General features: G+C 48.5%; 1 protein-coding gene across 3 annotated transcripts in view; it reads left to right on the forward strand.

Annotated features, from left to right (window-relative positions):
• Positions 1-27,776, forward strand: part of PPM1H (protein phosphatase, Mg2+/Mn2+ dependent 1H) — a 261,618-nt gene that overhangs the window by 227,547 nt on the left and 6,295 nt on the right. The window contains exons 8-9 of one of the 3 annotated variants that reach the window (XM_053555420.1): positions 2,570-2,677; positions 4,567-4,959. In XM_053555420.1, the coding sequence (XP_053411395.1) occupies positions 2,570-2,677; positions 4,567-4,737 (279 nt within the window). In that variant the 3' untranslated portion in view covers positions 4,738-4,959. Of the gene's footprint in view, positions 1-2,569; positions 2,678-4,566; positions 4,960-20,611; positions 20,764-27,776 lie in introns of those variants that run through there. The other 2 variants (XM_053555419.1, XM_053555421.1) reach the window with 2 other exon arrangements.

Raw genomic sequence — 27,776 nt, forward strand, 5'->3', positions numbered from 1 at the left:
AGCTCTGTGCAAAGAGTTCCAAACAGAAGTGGGAAAAATGTGGTCATGTTGAGAAAAATCTTCAGTTGGAATTTCTTTCAGCATTTGATAGTTTTATCAAGAAGGAATGACTCATAAGACAACCAAAATATGTCTTCCATGGGCAGAGAGAGAGAGGGGAGGGGTGAGAGAGAGGGTGAGAGAAAGCTTGGCACAGCACATGAGATTAGGTTTGGGGCTCTGTGTGGCCCAGCAGTGATTTCAGTGGAAAGAGTCATTTCGTGGAGGGAAATAAAACACAAATAACCGAGCTATTTTGACCTTGTGATCCCAGCTGCCTCAGCTGCCCACGGCTATGGTACAGCCAGGGGGCCCTGCCTTCCAGCTTGATGTCAGATATGAAAATGAGATGATGTCTGTGTAGGGGGTCCCTTTCAAACACAGGCGCCATTCATGGAGATGACACCTTCCAAGTCACCATCTTTGGTTGAGAATCATTACAGGGACAGACCCTGTTCCTGATAGGAATGTGTGTGCTTCTCTGAATGACAGGCCAGTGGACACCGCTCTGCACCTGTGCCTGCAGCCCCAGTGTTCCAGCCAGGGCAGGACATACCCTGTTACCTTAGTATCCCTAGTACCTGTCCAGCCTGGCACCTGACACATGGCAGGCCTTCAATAAATGCATAAATGTTAAACAAGCTGTTCGGTTATGTTCACTGAACTTTCTTTACTACCAGAGGAAAAGGGACTGATGTTCCTTAGAAGTCTGTTGGCAGTAAGACTAAAAGGAGCAGGAATTTGCTCAGTTGACAAAACATCCTGCCCTTAACCACTGTGGTTAATCAAGGCTGGACAATCCTCAGTCCTGGGGAAAGTGGGTGGCGAGTCCTGTCTGTACCTGTGCGGCCAGCGGCAGGCTTGCTGTAGCTACACACCAGAGCAGCACCCGCCCTGGGTGAGCTCCTGGGACTTCCCGGAGCTGGACGGGATCCTCTGCAGAGGTTCCTCTCCTCCTCATGCGCCACCGCGGTGCCAGGCACTTTCATGGTAGTTCCTTCCACTCTATGTCCAGAGATGCTTTTCAGGACTTGTGTGGGTAACACGTGGTGTATGCTCTGTAAACAAGTTCAACACTAGCAGAAACATCAGATTCTTTGGGCTGAAGTGGCCATCGCAGGGGGGACAGAAAAGCTGCAGAGAACTCAGAGATTTCACATTGAGAGCTGAATGCTTCTTAGGTAGAAAGGAGCTGGTCCCACGTCCCGGCAGAGCTGCGGGCCCCTGCAGCCTGCCCAAGCCCAGGGCCCAGGCTGCGTGCTGTGTGTCAGCGTTTCACTCCCTCTGCCCCTCGCCCTCAAAAACACGTCATGGTCTCATCTCTACTTTTAAATTAGCCCACCATCTACTCAGCCCACCGTCCAAGCTGAGCCTGGCTCCACAAGCACGGCACTTTGGAGAGACTGGGGTGGAATCACAGACAGAGTGTTAGACCCTAATTTTTCCTGGGCCACTGGCTTCCTCCCTGCCCAGGAGCTGATCGCGTCACTAGCCATGTCAAATCGAACCACGATGCTGCTACCCGGGCTGGTTATTGATGACCTAAGAGTTCTGACCCTGGGTTTCCTCCCACCCAGAATGACTTTCACACCCTCCATGTCTCAAGGCCATCCATCTCTCTGTGCTAAGTTTAGTGCCACCTCCCTAGGGAACCTTCTCAGTAGAAGTTTTTCCTCCTCTAAACTCATATAACCCCTAGTTTTGCATCTTTTAGCACTGAAGCACATTTATATGTTATTAATTATACGTGTCCCTCTTCTCTCCTTTACCAAGTTCCTTTAGAGTGGGGACCAGGCCTTAGACAGCTGTGCCCCTCACTGCATGGTGTTGGTATATCACAGGTGCCCAGTAAATGTTTGAGAAAATCAAATCTGTGGCACCCTAGGCTGACTTTATTAAGCCCTTTATTAAACCCTGCTGCTTTATTAAACCTTTCAAAGACAGTTTAGAGAAAGCATGAGGCCTGAGCCCTGATGTCTCAGATGGCATCAGGGAGCTTTTGTTCCTTTCCACTCAGAGGGAATTTGTGGGGTTGGTGGCCAGGTGCTTCTTCTCTCCAGCCATAAAGCATAAGTGAGCACTAGAAGGACAGGAGCTCTGACCTTATACACTTTTGCTAGTATCTATTCCGGGACCAGGGACATAGCTGGTGTTCAGCAAAGACTTGTAGAGTAAGCATGGACTGGAAAGATGGGCGGTGGGTCAGTGGATGGATGGGCTGCCCCTGTGGGGTTTGGTGTGAACAGATCTCATCGCTGTAGACATCACACCTGCATTGGAGATGGTTCGTGGACACACTTCTGTCCAGTGTCCAAAAAAGAAAGCCGAAAAGGAACAGCAGCGACCCACCAAGCTTCAGATAATGGGTAGAAAAACCACTCCTCAAGTACAGCAGTGATTTCAGGGAGCCCTTTCTTGGTAACAGGGACGCGCACAAGTCAGCAGCAAGAGGCCTGGAAGGCCGGCGCTGCGCTGTGGGGGCTGCACCTTCTCTGTGTGTGTTTCTGACACCCTCTGCTTGTGCTCCTAGGCCCGGGTGATGGCAACCATTGGAGTGACCAGGGGACTCGGGGACCACGACCTGAAGGTGCATGACTCCAACATCTACATAAAGCCATTCCTGTCTTCAGCTCCAGAGGTACCACACGAGGTCTTTGTTCGTATTTTGTAGAGTAAAATGTGCCCACGTTGCTCCTCCCGGGCTCACACCTGTGCTACGTGACCTGCTGCAGCGTCTCTGGGGCTGTCTTTGCCCCACTCTGTTCTCTCTTGAACTGTCCTGGTTCAGAGCCCTAACACCTGCTGCCCCGAGGGCCTCCTGGTGGTGTCTCTGCCGCCTCCAGTCCAGCCGTATTGCTGTCAGGTGGATCTTCCTGCCTGAAGAACCCCAAAGCTCAGACTCCTGCATCTGGCACGCAGGGCTTATTATAATTTGGTCTGGCCTTCTCATCTGTTCTTTATTCCTCTGCACCAGGCAGAATGAACTTGTCAGGTCCTGCACATGGCCTTCCGTTTCCCATATTTGCTTTAACTATTACCTTTGCCTAGCCAGGCGTTGTGGCGGGCGCCTGTAGTCCCAGCTACTCAGGAGGCTGAGGCAAGAGAATCGCTTAAGCCCAGGAGTTGGAGGTTGCTGTGAGCTGTGTGAGGCCACGGCACTCTGCCGAGGGCCATAAAGTGAGACTCTGTCTCTACAAAAAAAAAAAAAAAACTATTACCTTTGCCAAGAACACCCTTCCTCCCCATCTGCAAATATCCACGTTCATTTCTTCCTTTTCTCAAGAGTTTAGCCCAGATGCTTTTCCTATGGAGACTTCTCTCTCTCCTTACCCATCTAGAAGTGTCTTTCCCCACTCAGGACATTCACACAGAGCGACTTTCTCTCAAGATGTGGCCCTGTCTGCTCTAATTACAGTTATTCTGTGTACCCTGGGCCCTTGTTAGATTTTAACTACGTGGAGAGCTTATGGCATTCAGCTGATGTTTAGAGAAGGTAATCTAAAAACAAGTTGGCCGTATGTTTGGTTTCAAAAACTCGTATTTCTTATTATACAGGAAACAATATCAAGTTCTGTGTTGACTTTCAGGCCTTATTCTACGAAAGATTTTTGCTTCCAAGTTATAGAAAAAAATCTAACTTCTAGCAGTTCAGAGGTAGACTTACTCTCATGACAAGAAAACTGGAACCTGGTGGCGGCTGGAGTTGGTCCAGCCCCTCAGAACGTGCTGGGGCTGAGGCAGTTCTGCATTTCTCTAATTTTTTTCCCTTCAAGGTTGCAAGGTATGCTAGACACAGTGGCTCATGCCTATAATCCCCAGCACTCTGGGACACCAAGGCATGTGGATTCCCTGCGCTCAGGAGTTCAACACCAGCCTGAGCAAAGAGTAAAACCCATCTCTAAAAAAAATAGCTGGGCATTTTGGTGGGTGCCTGTACTCGGGAGCCTGAGACAAGAGGATCACTTGAGCCCAAGACTTTAAGGTTGCTGTGAGCTATGACTCCACAGCTCTCTACTAAGGGTAACAAAGTGAGATCCCCCCCATCTCAAATTTAAAAGAAAAGAATGGTTGCAAGGTGGTGGCAGCAACTCCCTAACATTTTCACCCAGGACAGGAAGGAGGGAGCCCCTATCCCAGCAGACACTCACTTGCAGCTTCTCGTCCCGCCCCGTGTCACGTGGGCTGCCAGCTGCCAGCTGTAAGCGAGGCTGAGAGAGCAAGAGCTTTCACTTTTCATCTCCAAAGTCGGGGAGAACCAGGAAGGCGTGAGTCAGGAACCAGAGGGCAACCTGCAGCCTTGGGGCACACGTGGCCTTCTGGATCCTTGAGCGTAGTCTTTGGACCAAATCCAAATTTTACAGAACAAATCCTTTTAATAAAGGGCTTTGTTCTGTGAAATTTAGATTTTGCTTCTTACGGCACGTGAAACCTCCTCCTCACCTCCCTCCCTATAGACATACATATACTTTTTATATCAAGGGAGCAGCAGTTTGTTTTCAAGGAGAATGATCCGTGTTGTGTAGTTAGATTTTAGATCTTCTGACTGCTCTGCTACTATTGACCCCAGGAAGAGATCGTGGGTTTAAAACCTGGGCCTGTGTGGAAGACTCCTTGAAAACTGAGCCAGAATCTCAGCTGGCTGATGGGAAACCTCAGGTCACCGGCCCGCAACATCGTCTGCCTGGAATGATGTCTTAGAGCACTGTGCTGGGCACTTCAGTATCCATGGGGTGGGGAGATTTAGAAAGAAACTGTCCACCTCTACAAAATTGTAATGCTCTCAGCAAAGTTGTGGAGTTGAATAAAGTGTAAAAGTTTTTATAACAATAACAAGTAATGGTTATTAACCAACTCAGGCTGAGCCAGACAACTACTGGTTATTTTTAATAAATAATGATTATACATATATGTTTTATGGAGTAAAAGTAATGTTTGTTTTGTTGAGACAGAGTCTGGGTGGGGTGGGGTGCCCTGGGTAGAGTGCAGTGGCATCAGCACAGCTCACTGTACCCTCGAACTCCTGGGCTCAAACAATCGTCTTGACTCAGCCTCCGGAGTAGCTAGAACCATAGGCATGTACCGTCACACCCAGCTAATTTTTTCTATTTTGGTAGAGACAAGGTCTCAGTCTTGCTCAGACTGGTTTCAATCTCCTGAACACAAGCAGTCCTCCCTTTTCGGCTTCCCAGAATGCTAAGATTACAGGTGTGCACCACTGTGCTGGCCCAAAGTAATGTTCTGGTTGGTTCTTACATCGCATCATGATTAACTCAAGCTAATTAACATAGCCATCACCTCACAGAGTTATCTTTGTGTGTGTGTATGTTTAAAATCTACTCTTTTAAGAATTTAAAAAATATTGCCTCAGCGCCTGTAGCTCAGCGGCTAGGGAGCCAGCCACATACACCGGAGCTGGTGGGTTCCAATCCAGCCCAGGCCTGCCAAACAACGACAACTACAACCAAAAAATAGCCAGGCATTGTGGCAGGTGCCTGTAGTCCCAGCTACTTGGGAGGCTGAGGCAAGAGAATCACTTAAGCCCAAAAGTTTGAGGTTGCTGTGAGCTGTGACGCCACAGCACTCTACCCAGGGTGACGGCTTGAGACTGTCTCAAAAAAAAAAAATTAAAAATTATACACAACGTTATTATTAACTGTGGTCACCATGCAGATCTCTTACTCCTCCCAACTGAAACTTTGTACTCTCTAACCAGCATCTTCCTGTCTTCATCCAACATTAACCAAGGTTTTTACACGAAATACCTCCTTTAATCCTCATGACAACTCTGTGAGCTAAATATAGTTGTCATACCCATTTTACAGATTGGAAAATTGGGGCTAGGAAATTAAAATAACTTCCTTAAAGTTATACAGTTACTAAGCAGCACACAGGGGCTTGTACCAGGCCCATCTAATTAGATCAGGGTCTGTAGAGGACAGAAGCCAAGTTCAGGGAAGTTTTTCTGGTCAGTGTGCTGGGACCCACCAACTACTAGTGCATGAGGTTCTGAAAAAGGCACCTTCATCTGGAACCTAAGCCCATAGCTCAGTGGTTAGGGCACCAGCCACATGTTCTGGGGATGGTGGGTTCAAACCCAGCCTGGGCCTGCTAAAAAAAAAAAAAAATAGCCAGGTGTTGTGGTAGGCGCCTGTAGTCCCAGCTACTTGGGAGGCTGAGGCAAGAGAATTGCTTGAGCCCAAGAGTTTGAGGTTGCTGTGAGCCGTGATGCCACAGCACTCTATCGAAGGTGACAAAGTGAGACTCTGCCTCAATAAAAAAAAAAAAGAAGAAGAAGAAAAAGAAGCTTTGTCTTGGGACCTCAGCTAGCCAGAGTTTCTCAAAAAAATACTGTTGACCTCAGACTGGAGTTGCAGAAACTGATGGTGTAGCAGAAAGAGTAATTGGGAAAGACTGGAAAGGCCTTTTGGGTGTGCACAGTGCTACGCCAGACAGAACTATGCAAAATAAAACGGTGTACCCACAATTTACCTTAATGAGTACGGAGTGTGTATCCTAAGATTCCCTCGTAGATTATAATTGTTGCACGTTTTAAATGCTTCCAGATGGAAAGGCCCTGTCCAGAGCCAGGAAGGGGTGGGGGAGGCTGCCGGAGGTAAGAGGCAGAGCAGCTTGAGTTGGCTACTATGGTGAACAGAAGAAAGATCACAGTTTCAGAGAACCCCCCAACTGCAATTTTGGGGGCAGAAGCTCTTTTCCCTCGGTGCTAGTGATAAACCATGACCAGTAGAAATGGTCAGGGTCTTCTCTTAGGAGCCCTTCTCTTCAAGGCCGGCTTACTTGTCTAGACCATCTACGGGGGCAACCATCTCCCCTCCCATTCTCCACCCCACCCCCGCCTGCCTTTTCTTTCTAGTTGTGACTTCCTAAGAACATTCCCTGCTATGCTCTGTCTTTGCCAAACAGGGATCTTTATTTCACATTTGGGTTCTAAATTTCAAACCCAGCCCAGTCTGGTAGTTTTAACAGTTGGGGGCTGGGGGTGTAGAATGTGATTTAGTTCTAAGAAAAAGGGCTCAAAAATCTTCTTGGAAATCAGCACTGTTCCCATTCATCATTGTAGCTCCTAATTCGATTTGATGACTTAAATATAAATAAATCAAAAACATGTGGATTGAATTTACGTAAAAAAAAACGCACAGGGGTTTAAAAATTAGAGAAAGGTTTCCAGCCAAACACATTTTCGGTTTCACTGAACACAGGGGGCTGGAAAAATCTCCAGTTTGCCAAACCTAAAGTGCAGCTGCCAGGTTTGCTGAGCCTCCCTCAAACCTTCCAGAGTCCAAGGCAGAGATTTCTGGCCAAGAACTGAATTCCACAAGAGGCCCGCCAACTGAGCGGTTAGCTGGAGGCTGCGGGCTGAGTGGCGGGGAGAGTTGGGTCCTCAGGCCTCGCAGAACCTCAAACTCATAGGACGCAGCCTTTCCCCCAACATAAGGGGACCTTCCCCGCCAGGTCCGCCATCCTCTGGTTCAATGAAGCTCACTACTAACACTTTGTATACCATCCTGGGAGAGTTCAGATGGAGAAGGAAAGGATTTGTTAGCAGAAAGGCGCTGGCGCCCATGCTGGTCTCAGGTTCTTTTCTAGCAGTTCGCCGCCCTGTCCAGCACACACGGTGCAGGGGACTCACTCCGGCAGCTGGGCACAGGCTTTGCAGCCTCAGCCTCCAGATGTTCCTGGGTCCCCCCACCCCCACCCCGTGGCCTGTAATAGACTCTGTGAAGACCTGGGATCCTTCTTAACTTCTTTCCACATTCAGAGCTGGGCTGTTGCCTTTAACCCCATTTTGGACTCCTGGAAGAACAAGGCCCTTTTCTGTTCGGGGCCAGTTTGCAAATCCAACTCCCTCCTCAACACTGCCCCTCCCTTCTCCTGCTCCCTCCAGACTAAACCACAAGGAACCCAATTTTCTCCCAGCTTCATTTTTCCTCTCCTTGTTTCTCAAGATTCCTATTAGCTGTTTTTCATACCAGATCACTCATGTAGCTCACTCTCAATTTTTTTTTAATTTCAGAGTATTGCAGGGGTACAAATGTTTTAGTGACACGAATTGCCTTTGTACGGTTTGAGTCAAAGTTGTAGTGGGTCCATTGCCTGGAGGTGTGCACTGTACCTGTTAGGTGTGAATGTACCTACCCCATTCTTTCCCTCTCAGTCTCTCGATTTATTTTAAAATCTACGTATTTTTTTCTTACCTGAAACTGCCTTCCCTAAAACAACAAAGACCCTGGACTCCAGCATCTGAATTCCATCCCCAGCCCCACTGTATTACCTGTGGTCTGCACACAGGGCCTGCCTTTTCTCTCCCTTAAGGTGGGGTAGAAATGCCTGCATTGACAAGTTGTTGAAAAAAGCAAGTTAGAGCATCAGTGAAAGTGCCTGGCCCAGGTATGGTCCATGGTCAGAGGTGGCCAGTAAACACCAGCCCACCATCCCACTGGCCTCTGAAGGCCTCTGCACTTCATCATTCCCAATATTCACTTTCTTTTCTTTTTTTTTTTTTTTTGAGACAGAGTCTTACTGTGTCGCCCTTGGTAGAGTGCTGTGGCGTCACAGCTCACAACAACCTCAAACTCTTGGGCTCAAGCGATTCTCTTGCCTCAGCCTCCCACGTAGCTGGGACTATAGGTGCCTGCCACAATGCCCAGCTAGTTTTTGGTTGGAGTTGTCATTGCTGTTTGGCAGGTCCTGGCTCAACTTGAACCTGCCAGCCTCAGTGTACGTGGCTGGCGCCCTACTCACTAAGCTGTGGGCGCCAACCCAGAGTTCGTGCTCATAGTCAGAGAGAATGACTGTTTTATTTGGGACTTCCCATTTTTTCCCATGAAAATGAGAACAATATTTTGTCTTTGTTTTTGATGTTTTGTTTTGTTTTGTTTTGAGACAGAGTCTTATTCTGTCACCCTGGGTAGAGTGCTGTAGCATCATAGCTCACAGCAACCTCAAACTCTAGGGCTCAAGTGATCCTCTTGCCTCAGCCTCCCACATAGCTGGGATACAGGCATGTGGCCACACACACACACACACACACGTAGCTAGTTTTTCTACTTTTTAGTAGAGACGGGGTCTCACTCTTGCTCAGGCTGGTCTCAAACTTCTGAACTCAAACAATCTACCCGCCTCAGCCTCCCAGAGTGCTGGGATTACAGGTGTGAGCCACCTTGTTTGGCTGAAAATGAGAACAACACATCTATGTTTACATCTTAGCGTTGATAGTCTTCTGATTCCTGGTGATTGTGTGTGCGTGCACATGTGTGTTCATGTTGTGCTGTTGTCTGTACTTTGCCGTCTGGCCTGTTCACAAGGGACAGTATTCATGCCCAATGGCAGGGGTGATGGCTGTGCTGGATCAAGTGAACAGAAGGTGACCATGTCCACAGGTTGTGAGCAAGTGAAAGAGGAATATGCGTAGCTGAAAGTTTCGAAGTCTTCTAGAATGGTAACAGCAGTTATCTTTGGGTGACAGATGAGGAAAAAAATTGTTTAAAATAGTGCCTGGACCCCTCAATAAGACCTCGGGGACCGTGTGACGTAGTGGTCAAACCCTCAGACGCTTCATCGGTCTCAGCTTCAAGGTCCATCTCTACCCCTGCTTAGTGACCTGAGAAAGTTAACTTACCTAAATCTCAGCATACTCTTCAGTGAAAAAGAAAGGACAATGGAATTGTTGGACTAAGACACCCAAAGGAAAACACTAAATGACATGGGGAAGTACTGTATTTTCCACATAGTCACACAGACCTGGCGTGATCTGTATTAGCTCCTAGCTCCCCCGTTGTGCTCCATCAAAATCACAGAATCTCCCCAGCTCTTCCAATAGGGACCACGGGTCCAGTAGAGCTTGTTGAACAGATTGCTGGGGAACACATCCTCCGGAACTGGAATTTCTGGTCAGTTGGAAAGTGAGACTAGTCAAAGAATAATTAGCCATAAACTGTGTGTTTCTTGCTTCCTAAGAGACAGAGGGAGTTTGAACAAGGGAAGGAGAACATATAATCTAAAGAAGAAGAAAGTTAGTGGGACAGGAAAAAACAAATTTGGGGTTTGGTGTGAAATAAAATTTGCCTTAGGGGGTCACTGAATTTGGAAGATTGGCTCTAATAAGGGTATTCACACAGAGGACCGGGAACTGGACTTAGGGCAGGAGGTGAAACTCTCAGCGGAGGGAGATGTTAGCTAGTGACAGCAATGGGCGCGGGGCTACTGGGGACAGGTTAGCCAGTGATAGCCGTGGGGGCGGGGCTACTGGGGACAGGTTAGCCAGTGATAGCCATGGGGGCGGGGCTACTGGGGACAGGTTAGCCTGTGATAGCCATGGGGGCGGGGCTACTGGGGACAGGTTAGCCAGTGATAGCCATGGGGGCGGGGCTACTGGGGACAGGTTAGCCAGTGATAGCCATGGGCGCGGGGCTACTGGGGACAGGTTAGCCAGTGATAGCCATGGGCGCGGGGCTACTGGGGACAGGTTAGCCAGTGATAGCCATGGGGGCGGGGCTACTGGGGACAGGTTAGCCAGTGATAGCCATGGGGGCGGGGCTACTGGGGACAGGTTAGCCAGTGATAGCCATGGGGGTGGGGCTACTGGGGACAGGTTAGCCAGTGATAGCCATGGGGGCGGGGCTACTGGGGACAGGTTAGCCAGTGATAGCCATGGGGGCGGGGCTACTGGGGACAGGTTAGCCAGTGATAGCCATGGGGGCGGGGCTCCTGGGGACACAGCCAGTGACAGCAATGGGGGCAGGGCTACTGGGGACATGGCAGGGAGAGGTGCTGGAGCAGGGTCGGAACCTCGAGAACTAAGAGGCCTAGTGATGCTAGACTTCATCTAGAGAATAAAGCAGAGTAACAGGTAAAAAGGAAAACTTTGCTTTCTAGCCTATGGTAAAGGAGAAAGGGCAGTGCTTGTTGGGGTCTGAAGAAAAAAAACATATTTCTGTCTTTTTCCCTCCGAGTTTTCCCAATCTTAAAAATAGACACAAGAATCCAGGCACAGTGGCTCACACCTCAGGGGTTCAAGACCTCCCTGAGCAAGAGTGAGACCCCATCTCCAGCTGGGCGTTGTGGTGGGTGCCTGTAGTCCCAGCTGCTCCGGAGGCCAAAGTAGGAGGATTGCTTGGGGCTGGGAATTTGAAGTTGCAGTGAGCTAGGCTAAGGCCATGGCACTCTAGCCCTGGCAATAGAGCAAGACCCTGTCTCAGAAAAAAAGGTAGAAAAAGGATAAAAAAACAGACACAGGAGTCTGGGGTCAAAATAACTTTATAACTGGCATAAAGTAAGATTGGAAACCACGGTTTACATTTAAGAGTAAAATGGATTTCTTACTCTTCCAGCCCTTAAATTGAAAGGACACCTGTGAACTGTCACCTCCTGGCCCACAGACGGAGGGTCTTTCTAGTACTCACCTGCTAGAGGACAGGAGCAGAGTAGACAAGTGCCACTTAATAGACAAACAGAGATCAGAGAAAATCCACTAGATGGTTCAGCGTCCCTTGTCCCGTCTTAGCCGTTCTTCAGGGAGAAAGGGCCTAGGATATTACATCCCAGGGCAAGGACTGGTGGCTTTGTCGACTGCAAAACAAGTGACCTTCAGAACTTAGAGACTAGCAGAACAGCCCATGGTCATGTACCGTGGTTCTGTGGGCCAACTAGGTTCAGCTGGGTGGTTCTTCTTGGGGTCTGTCATATGGTCACAGACGCGGGGTGGGGCTGGAGTCTGATGAAGACAAGTCTGGGTGGGGAGTCCAGGATGGCTCACTCACCCAGCCTGAGGCCAACACCAGCTATTGGCTGAGGTTAGCCCAGGCAGCTACAATACAGCAGTTACATTCTGAGAGAAAATAACCTAACACCAAATTGTTCAAGAGTCCCGTCAGAGTGTACCAGGCCTCGGAAGTCCCAGCACATCTCCCCTGCCACATTCTTTGGGTTAAGGAGATCACTAACATTAAGGAGAACGCATTCACTTCAGTATCTAAGTTTGTATTCATAATCACACTCCCGTTCTTTTTCTTAAAAAGGGCTCCCAATGTTGTAAACTTCAGACCCAGTGAGACATGGACTCCCCCTGTAAGAGGCTAACACTCGTATTTGACAGTTCTTTCCATCTGCTCCTCAGTCCCGCACACCTGTAACACCTCACACATCTATCGTTCTCAGTTGGGGGGGCACCCTGGGGACTGTCTGCCCCTCCCCCTACCACCATCGCTTTGAATTTCTTGAGGAGAAAAATCGCATTAAGCATATGGCACACCTTTTGGGTGCAGGATGTAACTACAAGAAGGACTCTACCTAACAAATGCAAAGACTGTAACCCAGTTGTCTGTACCCTCACATTAACCTGAAATTAAGAAAGAAATAAGAAAGAATATACAGAAGCCACTTTCTTTGATTCTGGTACATTCTGACCTTACATAAGAGAGATTTCATGACTTGGCCCGTCCATTTGTCTCTAAATCTTGAGTCTGGCTGTAAATATCACTTATATACATCTGTGTCATTTACATGGGTTCTTCCCATTTTGGCCAATGACTTTCATTTGCCAGGCAACTATTTGAATAAAACTTGAGATTTACTCTGACACACACAGACCAAAAACACACGATTGCCAACTCCTAAAATTCATTGTCACGCCATGGGAGACAAACTGTGTTTTGCGTCAAACATTTCCTCTCAGTGAAGATTGTTACCCTCTGATCTTCTGAAGTATTAATTTCATTTGGATGTTTCAGTTAAGCATGCAATATTTTCGCACTGATTTATTGCCTTAATATGTTTGTTTAGAAAATGAAAATCCTGGGCTCTACTTCCTGAAAGTCTGAATCACTAGGTCTAGGGTGGGTCCTAAGAATTCTCCCATTTTGAGATAATCCTAAAGCAGGTGATCCAGAGACCAATCTTTGAGAAACACGTCCCTAAGCCGTCCATCACCATGCTTCAGGAACTTCGGCCCTGAAAGGTTCATCCTACATCCAGACTCTGGCTCTGGCCTGCACGGTTCATCCCTGCAATGCATGTGGCTCGGGACCAGTCTGGCAGGCTCTGGACACAGGGCTGCTAAGACGTGGGCTTCCTGCCACCCGCGTACCTGCAGTCGGTGAGCCTGACTGCAGGTATCAAGCAGCTTAGCAGTGGCTAACATGTCTCCTCTCGAAGGCAACAGCAGCCGGCTCACTTGCTCTCTTGAGATCTCTGAAGTAGTAACACTGATTATTTCAGTCCCAATGACCAGAAGTAGCAGCCAATGAATACAGAGGAACAGTCACTTTGCTACTTACAGCAGGGGGCCATAATACTTAGCCCCACAACACAGATATGTCTGAGACAAAGGGGACACTATTACTAATTGTGCTGGGGACGCAGGCACAGACTAAAATTGTTGCAGCCAAACCAGGACACGCGGTCACTCTGTTTGCACCTCACCCGAACAGACCGGAGCCATCTCAATTCGTCTGCACTGCATCCATGTGCCTGCACTGACAGGCAAGGATTTAGACTTATTCCTGGAATGGTTATTAAGCCAAACTCAAGCATATTCAGCTGCTAACTCATTCAACAATGCATTGATTTAGTGGTGAACAAGCCTTTGGAAATCCAGAGAAAGGAGAGTGTATACCACGAGAGCATCCCAGCCTGTCAGTGAATTCCTTCCTGGGGCTCACGGTGCTGAGCGCCATTGTCGTGTGGAGAGATGGAAGCCGTAGGCTGTAGCAGTCAGACACTGAAGTATGACTTCAGGCTGTCTTCATGTTACCTAGCCACGTTTTAAAGTCAAATTTTCATTTTGTGTATAGACTCCCAAAAAAGGAAACAAATCCTCAAGAACAGCCATGGTGTATTTCAAGTATGAAATCGTACCTGCAGCTGAAACAGCCAGGTCCTAATGTAGCGTAGTGTGCGCCCTCAAAGTATTTGTAACACTGATACAAATACAGTGCCTGTCACCTGAGACACTTGCAGCCAAGTGCTCTGAAGTCAGAGGTCAGTCACGTCAAGGCCTAACTCGTCCTCGGATGAGAGAGTCGGGAAACGGTAGAGCTGTAAGCAGCCCCAGGGCCTTGAGAGTCCTGACCACTCATGTCACCAAGGGTGACACTGAAGACATGAGAAGACAAGCCCTGCCCCCACCACTTTCCAGCGGCGATCCCGCACGTTAGCTAAGCCAGGTAAGGGGGAGCTGCGTGCTATGTCCAGCTCCCCTCCCTGGCGCCCCCGTCTGAGGAATCATAGCTGGAGACCAGCCTGAGTGGGTCTACGCAGGTAGTTCGCAGGTTTTGGAATTGTAAAGGAACAAAGCAGCCCCCTACTACTACTGGGCGGAAGTGAGTTTCAGACCAACGCCTCTGCCATCAGAGTCAGTGTTAGTTTCGTGACCTCATATATTGTGCACACAGAGTCCCTATGGAGAATTTGGGTGTGAAGTTGGTAGCCTACCAAAATCTTGAAACAGTCTCCTTAGTTTGTGGGACTACAGGAAGTGAGCTAGACTTTGATTTCCTTGTGGTATGAGTGCCATATTGAAGTTACATAGGATTCTCTTTTCTTTTTTTTTTTTTGGAAACAGAGTCTCGTTCTGTTGCCCAGGCTAAAGTGCTATGGCTTCAGCCCCGCTCACAGCAACCTCAAACTCTGGGGATCAAGTGATCCTCTTGCCTCAGCCTCCCAAGTAGTTGGGACTATAGGTGCCCACTATGACACCGGCTAGTTTTTCTATTTTTAATAGAGATGGGGTCTCACTCTTGCTCAGGCTGGTCTCAAACTCCTGAGCTTAGACAACCCACCCACCTCAGGTTCCCAGAGTGCTGGATTACAGGTGTGAGCCACCGTGGCCACCCACCTTTGGCTTTTTCTGCCGTGTAGCACTATTGGGAGTCCCAATCACTGTTATTTTAAGTGAGCCTTTTGGAATTGAACCCAGGTGTCCTGAGCCCTCTCTTAACTCCTGTGCTTCTAGCAACCAGCCAACACTCAGGCATCATTGCCCCGAGATCAGCGCCGGGGAAGAGTAGCAGGTGCTGGGTCAGAATTTGCAGCTCCACCTCACCACCTCATTGGATCCTCGTAACAGCTTTGTGAGAGAAGTAGAGCCAGTGTTCCTTATTTTTCTTGTTGTCTTCAATTTTTAAAAAATGATTTCAGAGATGAGAAAATGTAGAGCTGAAGAGAATGAGCGGCTTGTCCAAAGTCCAAGGCTGGTCAGGACGGGCCTGGTGCGAGCGTCTAATGGTAGGGGCAGGCTTCTCTCCCCCACTGTCCCACATGGGGGCCTTAGAAGGTGAATGAGGTTTGGGAACTCGCCGAGTGCCGCAGACGTGAATGCTGGGAAGGGCGTCCTAGCGAGGCAGCAGCGGTCTGGCAAATGGAAGCATTGCTGGATTCTTTTAAGAGTGGCGTAAAGAAGCCAGTGGCATTCGATCCGGAGGGCCAGATTAAAAACACAAAAAAGGCCAGCATCAGTTCGTGGTGGCATGAGCTGTCGTTACACGCCACTGAGGTGTCAGCAGCAGGGCAGAGACTGAGGCCTGTTACACAGGGGCTGAGAGGCAGCCTGGCGCTCAGCAGAGACTGAGTTAAAGTGGCTGGTCACGGGCTCTTGCGTGAAATATAAACTAAGTGCCTGGTGACGACCCTGTGAGGACCCTGTGAGAAGAGTCCGTAGCAGCTCACCCGGGGCACATTCGCCAAGGCTCTCATTTGCCCCCCGACTTCTTCCTGCTCCCCAACACTGAGTATTTTCCTCTATCTCGGCAGCCCCACAGAGGATAGGGTGACAAAAGGAAGAAGTTTCTGCTTCTATTGAGTGTCAGCATTTCGCATTTGGGTGACTTGCAAGTATCAGAGTTAAAAGCTAAGTCTGCTGTGTCACCAGGAAATCCCGGGTGTCTTCTGCAGGATCTTATGTGTTTAATTGTTTCCTTCCTCCCTTTCTCCCTGCTCATTCTTTTTTTTATTTTTTTTATTTATTTATTTTTTTTGTAGAGACAGAGTCTCACTTTATGGCCCTCGGTAGAGTGCCGTGGCCTCACACAGCTCACAGCAACCTCCAACTCCTGGGCTTAAGCGATTCTCTTGCCTCAGCCTCCCGAGCAGCTGGGACTACAGGCGCCCACCACAACACCCGGCTATTTTTTTGTTGCAGTTTGGCTGGGGCTGGGTTTGAACCCGCCACCCTCAGCATATGGGGCCGGCGCCCTACTCACTGAGCCACAGGCGCCGCCCTCCCTGCTCATTCTTTGTCTCAGCGAATGCCCTCTGGCGCCTACTGTGGCGTGCACTCTGACACGCTGCTGGGCCCACGGGACAGATGCAGACTGGGATCTCGGGCCTTCAGGAATTGAATTCGGGGGGACAATAAGCTGACCAGCACCCTGGGCATTCACCATAAACTGGACAGGGGAGAATTTCCCATAAGGGAAAGGCTTCCTTTGGCTGTGAATTGAGTGGCACTAAGAACACTGCGCTCTTTTCTGGGCACAGAAACAAGTAGCACAAGACAGACCACGTCCCCAGGGAGTCTAGTGGCTGCCACCGTGCTTCCGAGGTGAGAGTCCCCTGCTTCAGGCCGGTGATGCCCGGGCCCAGCTCAATCTGTGCTGACATTTCACGGTGGGAGCCTCGCGTAGGAGTTCAGTTGAGCAGCACTCTGAGTGATTGTTCAACACATCGACAGACAAGCGAACCTGATGCGTCCGCGTAGGTAGACACTGTACCAGGAAGGCTTGTGTCTGCACAAGGCCCGGCAGAAGGAAGCGGCTGCTCTTTGGTCCCCCTCTTGATGGCTTTGGCAACAGAGTTGCACCTCAGTCAGCCCTCCTCCGTCACACCAGGTCAACACTGAGTCACAGGTGGAAGGAAAGGGAGGGAGGGAGGGAATCCAAGTAGGAACTCCCGGGAAGTCGCCTGATGTGCCCATGACGTGCCCAGGTGGGGCCTCCCCAGAGAAGCCCGCCAACCCCCCCCAACCTGACTGTCCGCCGTCCTCCTTACCCTGCGGGATCTCATCTCAGAGCACTTCTGTTCTGACATTGTAATTTCTTTACGTGGCCATCTCATTTACTAGTTTAGAAGTTGTGGGAGTCTTTGTTGCTTTTCTTCACTGTATCCCTAGTGCTGAAATGTTGGCACATGGCACGTGCTTGATAAATCTATCACGGAGGCAGCAGGAGGGCGGGTGGGTCTGTCCAGGCCCCATTTCTCAGCCGCTCAGTTACACTGCTCTGAGAAACGTCGAGAATCCCAAGGATTCTTCTCTCCTTTCTTGGCTGATGGCAACATGGGAGAGAGCTGCTGGAAGCCCTGACCATGTCCCCCGGTGTCTGGTGCACCTGTCCCCTCCAGGCCTGCAGAGACCTTCCTCCCACGTCTGAGCCCTGGGGAGCATCAGAGGCCCCTTCATTTGACGTGAGGCTTCCCGGGACAGTGAGAAGCCACTGAAAGAATTGAACAGGGAACTGGGGAGGTCTGACTGAAAAGGGCCAACAGCCTCGGGGGGAAGGTCTGGATTCCGGAGCCCGCTGGGAGCCTTGGAAGCCCTGGCTGCAGGGAGGGTGGCTGAGCAGTGGGGTGACTTGTGGGGAAGTCCAGATTTTCCAAAAGCGTTTTCAGGAAATGTTCTGCATCCCAGGTTAGTGTATAAGACACAAGCTGTCAGTGGAAAGTTGGCAAAGACCTTTGGAAATTGTCTAAAGGGCAGAAAACAAAGGATAGCAATAAAACCTAAAAGGGCGTTAATTGAGGAGCGCCTCAGGGAATGGAGTTGTGATCATTTTATTATTTACACAAAAAATACGTGGAGAATGGTACTGAAAGGGATTTTCCTGTTGCCCGATGAAACTCCATTAGGGAGCTAAGTGTGGAAATGTGGAATGGGGCAGGAAGGCTTGTGTTTATTGATATAATTGGAGGACAGCACTTTATAACATGTTTGTATCAACCCACACCTATCCTGATGGCCAGACTTCCATCTGAGTGGTGGACAGGACAACTTCAGCCTGAACAACTCACCTGTCACTTTCCTTGGGTCAGCAGTAAGCACTTATGAAGCGGTTTCGGCACCTCCACACAGGGCAGATTCTGAAATTAAATGGGTATCATCTGCAGATGTGGAGACTTCTCTTTTAGAAAGACCTGGAAGGCAGATGGAATCTCCTATTTAGCCACAAGCATAAGACAGGGCCACCTCCCAACCACATGTCCCCACCTCTTGTTATTTAGTATTTTTTGTCCTTCAGAGTCCAGATTTTCCCAGAATGTATGGTAGATACACCCCATGCGAAGCAGAGTTGTTACATACTGAAATAACCAGACAGTGAGAGCCTGGACTTGAATTTGGGGACCCAGGGGTGAAGTTTTCTGTCTGCTCTATTGCCTGCTCCAGGGAACAGTCTACTCAGGCATCCCGGAGTCCATGGAGCCTTTGATTCCCTTGTTTACCAACCTGGCCCAGTAGGAGTCCTCAGGTCTAGCTACTTGCAGTTGGTCCTTGGGCCTGCAGCCTTGTCATCACCTGAGAGGGAGTTGGACCCTCAGACTTTCAACCCCTCTCCCACCCGAACTAAATGAGAGCCTATAGTTGGACAGCATGCCCAGCTGAGTTCTGTGTATGTTCACAGTTGAGAAGCACCTGCTCTACCATACCCAGGAACCACAGAAAATAGAACAGGGTGACACCTGTGGCTCAGTGAGTAGGGCACTGACCCCATATACCAAGGGCGGCAGGTTCAAACCCAGCCCCGGCCAAACTGCAACAAAAAATAGCTGGGTGTTGTGGTGGGCACCTGTAGTCCCAGCTACTCGGAGGCTGAGGCAAGAAAATCGTCTAAGCCCAAGAGAGCTGGAGGTTGCTGTGAGCTGTGACGCCACGGTACTCTACCAAGGGTGACAAAGTGAAGACTGTTTCTAAAAAAAAGAAGAAGAAAAAGAAAACAGAGGTGTTAGCTGCTTCTGATAGAGTGAGAATCAGACCACATTAGTTGGTGGCCTAAAATAGAATTCTGGGACTCTCCGGTCTGTTGGAAACTTAAGTTCCCCCTTCCTATTCTCCTTAGTTTGGCTCACGAGTCTCAGTACCTTCAGAACATTAGCTTAGCCTCTTAGCCTAAGTGAACATACCTGTTGAAAAAAAGATGCTTAAAGGCGGGGCGGCACACCCCAAGGGATCCTCCCCTGATCGTGGTTGCACCCTGGGCCATCAGCCAATCTCCACCTCATGTGCTGGCAACAGAGGGCTGGTACCTGGCGCTGCTTTGCTTCTGAGCTCACTCACCGTGGATCCAAGGGTGGACTCTGTTGTTTTCTGCCACTGGGCGCAGGGTGTTAGCCCGGGGACCAGACCCACAGGAGTTTCTCACTAGCCCAGGCAAACCCTGCAGCAGGAGGCCAAGTTCAAAGACCTGCATTCAAATAGTCCCTAGGCCCACAGTGACATAACAGCAGCTGAGTGAGGGGACACAGGAGCAGGGCTGCGTCCCCTCCTCTCTCCCCCCTGCCCTGACCCATAGCTTTCTCCCAGACTCACTTTGAGAAATAGGACACCAGAAGGTGTGGGGTTGGATAGGTTGGTTAAATGGACCTGCCCTGTCCTTGGTTCATGAGGTGGTGTGAGCCGGGATGATTCTGCCAAGTTAGAAAGGGACAGTAGTGAAACCCCAGACTTTGCTCCTCCCTGCACCCCCGCCCCCACCCAAGTATAGTGAGCCTGGAGTTGTGGCCTGTCCCAAATGAGGCTCAATTTTTATTATTTGTTTTGCCAAGGCTGCTCCATTCTTTGTAAAGAGCTGAGGTTCATGTTAGAACAGCCGAGTCAACCAAGGTGCTGGAGATGAGGAAAGACTTACGGGTTATTAAGACAGTGACCCACTCTGGACACACAGACTGAGCGTGTGTCCTCTGTAACTTGGCCCAGAGGGGCTCCCCAAACTCAGTATGGAGTGTGGTGCCAGAGCCCCATCCTTACGGGAGAGGAGCTGGCCACTTGGGCTTCAGTGCCAGCAAGGCAAGAAGGGTTTCAAGTGAGTGAATTAGTAAAGTCCATTTCCTCAGGCCCAGACAAATACATACAGAGTAGTTAGTTAATCTGAAACTGGCTTTATCTCCCCTTCAGACTGGGAGCTCTTCTGAAGCAGGAAAATCTGTTACTCGTCCTTGTATTTATAGCATCTGGCACAGGGTAGGCCCTTGACGAATGTCTGCTGAGTTAACATGTTGAGGAAGACCAGCAGGTGAGCCCCGTGCTGACCCTCTGCCTAGCACAGTACCCACCTGTAAGTCATCCTGCCAACTATTCCTCAGGCATTTTGTTCCCAATTCATTTCTTCCTTGTCAGTTATTAGCCATCCTCTTAGGCTGGTTCTCAGCTGGGGTTTGGGCTCCCCATGTAGAGCAGGTCCCCGAGACGGACCCTGACCACAAAGCTCACTGTGTAATTGAGTACCCTACAGTGCATACCTAGAAACCAGAGGCTTGGCAGGAAAAGGGAAAGGGAGTCAGAAGTCCGTTTGTTAGGGAACACAGTGAGTCCCTGATTCTTAAGAGGTAGTATTCCTGTTCTTTTCAGGTAAGAGTCTATGATCTCTCCAAATACGAGCACGGAGCAGATGATGTGCTGATCTTGGCCACCGACGGCCTCTGGGATGTCTTATCCAATGAAGAAGTAGCTGAAGCCATCACCCAGTTTCTTCCTAACTGTGATCCCGACGATCCTCACAGGTTTGTGCACCTCTGTGATTTTAGGGCTATTCCTCAAGCAGTCTTGCATGACATGACTAAATTAAATAATCGTGCTGTTCTCATCACTCATGATTTATAGGCTAATCTAGATGGTTCAGTAACCAAAATGGAAAAGAACCTTGCTTATTAAAGATACTTTCCTGGCCAAATAAAAATCCTCCCTGAAGTCCGGGCACAGTGGCTCACGCCTGTAATCCCAGCACTCTGGGACTCCGAGGCAGATGGATTGTCTGAGCTCATGGATTTGAGACCAGCCTGACCAGAGCAAAACCCCATCTCTAAAAATAGCCAGGTGTGGTGGCGGGCGCCTGCAGTCCCAGCTACTCGGGAGGCTGAGGCAAAAGGATCTCTTGAGCCCAAGCGTTTGAGGTTGGTGTGAGCTGTGATGCCACAGCACTCTACCTGGGGCAACAAAGTGAGATTATGTCTCAAAAAAAAAAAAAATCCTCCTTAAGTTGAACTAGATAAAAATGGTTAAGAATTTGATTTGTTAGGTATTTTAGCAGGGTATTTTTCTCACGTTTACTTTATAGTCTCCAAAGTAGGAATAATCTCATTTTTGATCCTGCCAATGAGGGTAATGGCAAATGCTCCCCAGCACTGATATTTATCCACTGGAAAATTTTTTCTTTTGGGAAATACTGTGTGGGGAAAGGAGAGAAAGATTAAGGATTTTTTTATAGTGTGGTGGCAGTGTAGAGATCCTAAACAACCCTAGAAGGCTCTCAGAAATGAACAGAAATAACCTCTGGAGTAAGGCAGCTTTATTTAGAACACAAAGAAACAAGTCACCATGAGTAAAAGCCAGCAGAAGACAGAGACAGCGGAGTGGGGCCTATAAATCCTTCATTAGTGGATTTTTGACTGGATCTATCAGTCAAAAATATAAATAAATATTTCAACATGCTTCAGAAGTTTAAAAAAAACATTGAAAATATGAGCAAGGATAACCATGAAAAATGACAACTAAGCAAATTTTAAAGATAAAATGGAATCTTCTTGAAATGAAAAATATAAAATTAGGAATTAAAATTGTTATAAATTAAACAGATTGGAGATAGTTGAAGAGAATATTGGTCAACTAGAAAATTGATCTAATATATAATCCAGAGTATGGCATAGAGAGACCGAGAGAAAACAAACAAGTATGTGACTGTTCGTGTTATTTTTAAACCATAACTGTTATACATCTGTTTGTATGTGAAATATGAGAGGCAGTGTAGTCTGGTGATTAAAAGCATAAAATCTATAATTAGATTTCCTGAGTTCAAATGTTGGCTCTTCCATCCCCCCAGCCACCCCCCCGCCCCGTAAACTTGGGGAAATTTCTTAATTCTTCTGTGCCTCTGATTCACAACAACAAAAATTCCTTCCAGAAAAAAGTGAATCAAGACTGTCTCTCTCCTCCTGGGATTGTTTGTTATAATTTTGTTCAGGTGCAGAGAAATTGATGGCACTGTAATTAAAGGTTCTTGTATTTAAATTTGCATGTACGCTGTTTCCCCGAAAATAAGATATCCTCCTAAAATAAGACCTACTTACAGGAAAGATAAGATGTCCCCTGAAAATAAGACCTACCGCATCTTTGGGAGCACACCTTGAAATAAGACACTGTCTTTTTCACTGCCTTTTTTTTTTTTTTTTTTTTTGTGGTTTTTGGCCGGGGCTGGGTTTGAACCCGCCACCTCTGGCATATGGGACCAGGGCCCTACTCCTTGAGCCACAGGCGCCGCCCAAGACACTGTCTTATTTTCGGGGAAACAGGGTATTTTTCTCAAGTTTTTAGGTTTATCTGTGTTATATATCTTACTCATTACTAAATTCTCATGTTGATTTTCTCTACTGTGATTATTTCCATAAAGCTTTGCAAAGCCAGCTGCCAGTTATGAGTTGAAAGCACCCAATACTTTTTAAAAATCTTTCCAAGCTGGCCTGGTCTTGCTTACCAGCCAGTCTCTCTTCATGGTGACAAATTTGGCCACCAAGAGTGGTAGCCTAAGGGCGTGTTCTCCTGCCAGGTCAGAGCAGACCTGGGGGTCCTTGAGAATTGTTCCCTACAAAAGCAGGGTTTACAAGGATCTCCTTGGGAAAAACAGTGTAGAAATGAAAAAGTATCTTTCAGTTTGCCTTTCAGAGAAGATGGCAGACCAAAGCCTGAGAAAGAATCCTATATCTGACAGAGGTGTCCAAGCCTTCTTTTCTGATGCTTAGTGAAAGAATAAGAATTGTCCTGGGCTACACAATAAATACACAAACTCTAACAAAAGCTGATTAACAAGGCCGGGTGTGGTGGCTCACACCTGTAATCCTACCATTCTGGGAGGCGGAAGGAGGTGCATTGCCCTGAGCTCACAGGTTCCGGACCAGCTTGAACCAGAATGAGATCTCATCTCTAAAAATAGCCAGGCATTGTGGCAGGCACCAGTAGTCCCAGCTACTCGGAGGCTGAGGCAAGAGAATCACTTGAGCCTAAGAGTTTGAGGTTGCTATGAGCTGTGACTCTACGGCACTCTACTGAGGGTGACAAAGTAAGACCCTTGTCTCAAAAAAAAAAAAAAGAAAAGAAAAGAAATCTGACCAACAACAACAATCCAAGTATACTTTCATGTTATCCAACACCACAAACAAAGTCCTCACAAAATCATCACATGCCTGTGGGCCCCAGGTTGTATGATCCCCCCACCCCCATCACGTATCAGATGAATGAACAAAAAGAAAAGTTACAAGAGGGACAGGCAGGATTGATTGAGGGGTAAACAAGCTGGAGAACAAAAACCTTCTGGTTGATTTTTGAGATCTTAAGACAGAACTGAGGGCTTAGGGTTTTCTACTCCCGTTCAGGTTCATTTGTTTGGAAAATACTGCAGAATGCCGGTATTATGAGCCAAGGCCTGCTAGCCCCTGAGGAAGAATCTGTGAAGAAAACAGACCTCAACTCGCCCTCTTGGAGCTAAAGTCTAGAAGGGGGCTACAGAAGCAGAAAGAGACACTGCGTGCGTGTATGACTAAAGAAAGGGGCTAACCTGGAGCCAGGGATGTCTGTGCTTAAAATGAAGAGGGGATAAGCTTGTGCTGGGGAATGTAGGGGGCGGGGGGAGAACGGGGAGTCCTCAAGGACCCCAATAGTCGGTCTGGCCGACTGGGCTGGCAGGGGAGAGTGTCCACAGCACCGTGCGGGGGCCCAGGAGTCCATGGAGGCCTGTGGACTTATGAGATTGGTGAATTTGCAAATTTGGTGCCAGAAAGGAAGGCTGTGGTAACTGTGGAATTTAGGAATTTGTTTTTTAAGAGTCATAATCAGGGAACATTCTGCAAGATCTGATGGTGAAAAACATAAGATGATGGCTGTTTCTCTGCCCCTAAGCACTCCCTAATAACAAAGTCATGGCAGGAAATCAGAGAACCTTAATTTGTTTCCACCTCAGAGTTTAGGTCTTAGTCAAGGAATCTCTGAAGCATTTCCCCCATGTTTTCTTCTAGTAGCAGCGTCTCTGCAGCGTCTCTGCACATATCTGTGTGTAGCGTCGTGTTTGGTCTAGCGAGAGAGAGCGTCCTTCTTCTCCATGTGGATGTCCAGTTTTCCAGCATCCTTTATTAGAGAGACTGTCCTTTTCCTCTGATGTATGGTTTTGGCAACTGTGTTGAAATGGGTTGAGTGTAAAGGTGTGGATTTATTCTGGTTCTCTGTTCTGTTCATTGGTCCACGTGTCTGATTTTGTGCCAGCACTGTGTTGTTTGTTTACCATAGCTCTGAGAGAACGTGATGCCTTTGTTCTTTCTGCTCAGGTTTGCCTTGCTATTCTGAGTCTGTTGTAGTTCCACATGAAGAGTTGTTTTTTCTATTTTTGTGATCAAACTCATGATGGAGGAACTCTGAAATGACGTCCTCTGCAGCGTCTCTGCACATATCTGTGTGTAGCCTCGTGGTAGAAGGGCGCCCCTCTCACGCCCTGGCTGAGCCTGTCTCCTTGGGAGACTGGTGGACAAAGACAGCTCATTCTGAAGAGCCTGGTGCCCTTTCAACTGGGAGCTGTTCTGATCTTGTCATGCAAAATGGAAATATGAATGGAAGTCATCCAAGTCATCATCCCTGTGACAGGGAAAGGCCCACTGTGACTCCAAAGGCTCCATTAGCCCTTCTCTGGGCAAAGGCTTCATTTCTCTTAAGAATGTTTGGGTTTGTGCAATCTAGGGGTTGGGGGAGGGGAGAGTTGCTGGGGCCAGGCCTGAGGGCCTGACCACAGGAGGTCAGCCTCTAATTTGCTACAAAAAAGAACCCAAAGATAAACCCCTCAAGGTGGGAAGCCTGGGGCAAAAGGAAGGGAGCACAGCAAGTGCCAGGGGGACAAACTGTCTCTGCTTCTGGGGTTTGGAGTGGGCTGGTTCACTTTGAGTTTTAGCCGGTTCCCCTAGTTTCGTCTAGCAGGGCAGCTGCCCGAAGCAGCAGGGCACTAGTCTTGAGAGAAGGGCTTCGGGTTTGCGGAGTGACGGTTGGGCTTTCACATACGCTGTATAGAGGCTTTTCCTTTTTTGCGTATGTTGTATAGAAGCTTTTCCTTTTTCTTTCGCCTCCCAGTGTCAGCCATTCCCAACAAATTGCCAGCATTGTCTTCCTCTGGCTGCTCCCTTCCCAGCAGGGAATTTAAACTAGCCTCTCCCACTCCAGAACGCCTTGTGTAGGGAGAGATGATTAGCATGAAGCTGAGTTTGCCAAGTTCTGGTCCTCACACCATGCCCACAGGCAGAGACGGTTGAAAATGAGCTGTGGGATCTTCCTGACCCTGCTCTATCTGAAGTCGTTTTGCTCTTTTGAACTGTCTCCACAAAGGAACCAGAAAATTAAAAGGCGGCTTTGTGGATGAGCCAGAATACAAGTGCAATAAGTTTCTTTCTTTCTTTCCTTTTTATTGGAGTTTGCCCTGAAGTATAGCAGAGCTGCCAGTTCTGTGCCTCTTCTTGTGGGGTCATGAAGTGAACGGTTCCCAGGAAATCCATCAAGCTCACACCCTGCAGCGGGGTTACTGGAGGTCGGGCTGACAGCCCTGTAGTCGTCCACAATTTCAGTTATGATTCTTTTTTGAGGCCTAAAGGTTCTGTGCGATTTGGAGAAGGTACTCAGAGAAAGACCTGGAAGGGTTTTGTTTTGTTTTGTTTTTGAGGCAAAATATCTGTGATTGACTATCCATCCTCTCTGTGAGGCCAGAGGTGCAGTGGTGGGTCTCCCAGGAGGAATAGTCAAAGCACAGGCAAGTATGTGAACACTCAAAAAGGTGCTTAATGTTTTGTCAGAAGGGAATAAATTGTTAATATTACTGAAGAGGAAGGGAGTGGGCAAAGCCAGGAGGAAGTGGGGCCAGAGAAGAATTAACCAAACATGGAAACGTGGTGTAGCCTTCACCTTCCAGAAGCCCACGCAAAACTGCACAGAGCTGTGCCCCTGTCCTTCACTTCTCAAATCCTGAAAACCTTGTTGTTTGTATCTGGACGCTAAAGACCTTTCATCCCCCTGCCATGACACTCAAGGGGCTTTTTAATGGGGCATTACCTGTGGGTACCAGTATACCATAAACCCCACAAAGTATGTCACTAATGACAGAGGTCTCCTCCATGTCCACCCTCCCTCCTTGGCCCAGACAGCCACGTGCCTCAGAAAGAAGAGATTAATCGGGAAGGTTGCGTGGTGCCCATAGCTCAGTGAGGAGGGCTCCGGCCACATACACCGAGGCTGGCGGATTTGAACCTGGCCTGGGTCTGCCAAACAATGACAACTACAACAACAACAACAAAATAGCCCAGCATTATGGCAGGCACCTGTAGTTCCAGTTACTTGGGAGGAAGAGGCAAGAGAATCGTTTAAGCCCAAGAGTTTGAGGTTGCTGTGAGCTGTGATGCTACAGCACTCTACTGAGGGCAACATAATGAAACTCTCAAAAAAAAAAAAAAATCGGGAAAAGGTTAATAGTAAAACACAACCTATACTGACTTGTAGTACTAATGCAAGTATTAAATGCTAGTTTGCATTACCCTGATTATATAAAATTTATTTTGGCAAAGACAAAGATTCTTTTTAGGAAATCTTCCTGTGAGTTAGCCAAACTAATTTCCACCAACACTCTATGGTTATCAAAAACTATGCCTTAAATGCAAAAAAGGGGGGGCCTTTCTCCCCTATCCCTCACCATATCAATTACAGGTTTGAAGAACAAACTTGGGGGTGTTTCATCTGGTGTTTGAAGATGAGATAAAATCTGCATTTTTGTTTCTTTTGCAATGTTTAAGCATGATGTTTAAGCATTATCCGGAGCCCTGGGAACTGAGAAGTCAGCGTGAGATTTTGGCTGGGAACAGCACAGGGCCAGCACACGGCCAGCACACGGCCTGCCTGCCTGCCTGCCTCTCCGTCCTGTTTAGGCTGTTTACATGGCTGTTGGGCTAAGCTACATGTGTGACCATGTCAGGGTGTTTTAAAGGACTTGCCAGGGAGGACTGCTAAGGAAATGGCCTTGTACTGTGGGATGTGAGCTAAAGTAAACACCCACGGCCCCAGAAATCAAGGAGCTGATGCCAGGGGACACAGAGGTGGGCAAGGTCCACGGGGCGGGGAGCACCGTCTGCTGTGGGAGGTGGGGAGTCTCTCCAGCCTGCTGGGGATGGTCAGCATTGGTGTGGCAGACAACAGCTGTCCTCAGTCCAGTGTCTCAGGGTATTCTGCCAGAGGGTCCCCACCCCCTGCACAGGGCAGAGGCTGGCATTAGCAGCCTCCCCATGACAGAGCTCGCTGCCTGAGGGGTGTGTGTGGCCCAGCTCCCAGCAGTGACTCTCAGTCACAAAGACTGCCTCCAAACCGTGCCGACCCTCTACCCACCCAGTTGCCAGAGACCCTGCCAACTTTCCAAGGCCAGAGAGAGCTTTTCTACCTCTTAAATGTCTGAGGCCTGCTCAGAATGCAAAGAGGATTTCTCCTCCTGCTCCCATCTCTCTGATGGGATGTC

Source organism: Nycticebus coucang, chromosome 12, assembly GCF_027406575.1.
Source record: "Nycticebus coucang isolate mNycCou1 chromosome 12, mNycCou1.pri, whole genome shotgun sequence".
NCBI classification, from domain to species: domain Eukaryota; kingdom Metazoa; phylum Chordata; class Mammalia; order Primates; family Lorisidae; genus Nycticebus; species Nycticebus coucang.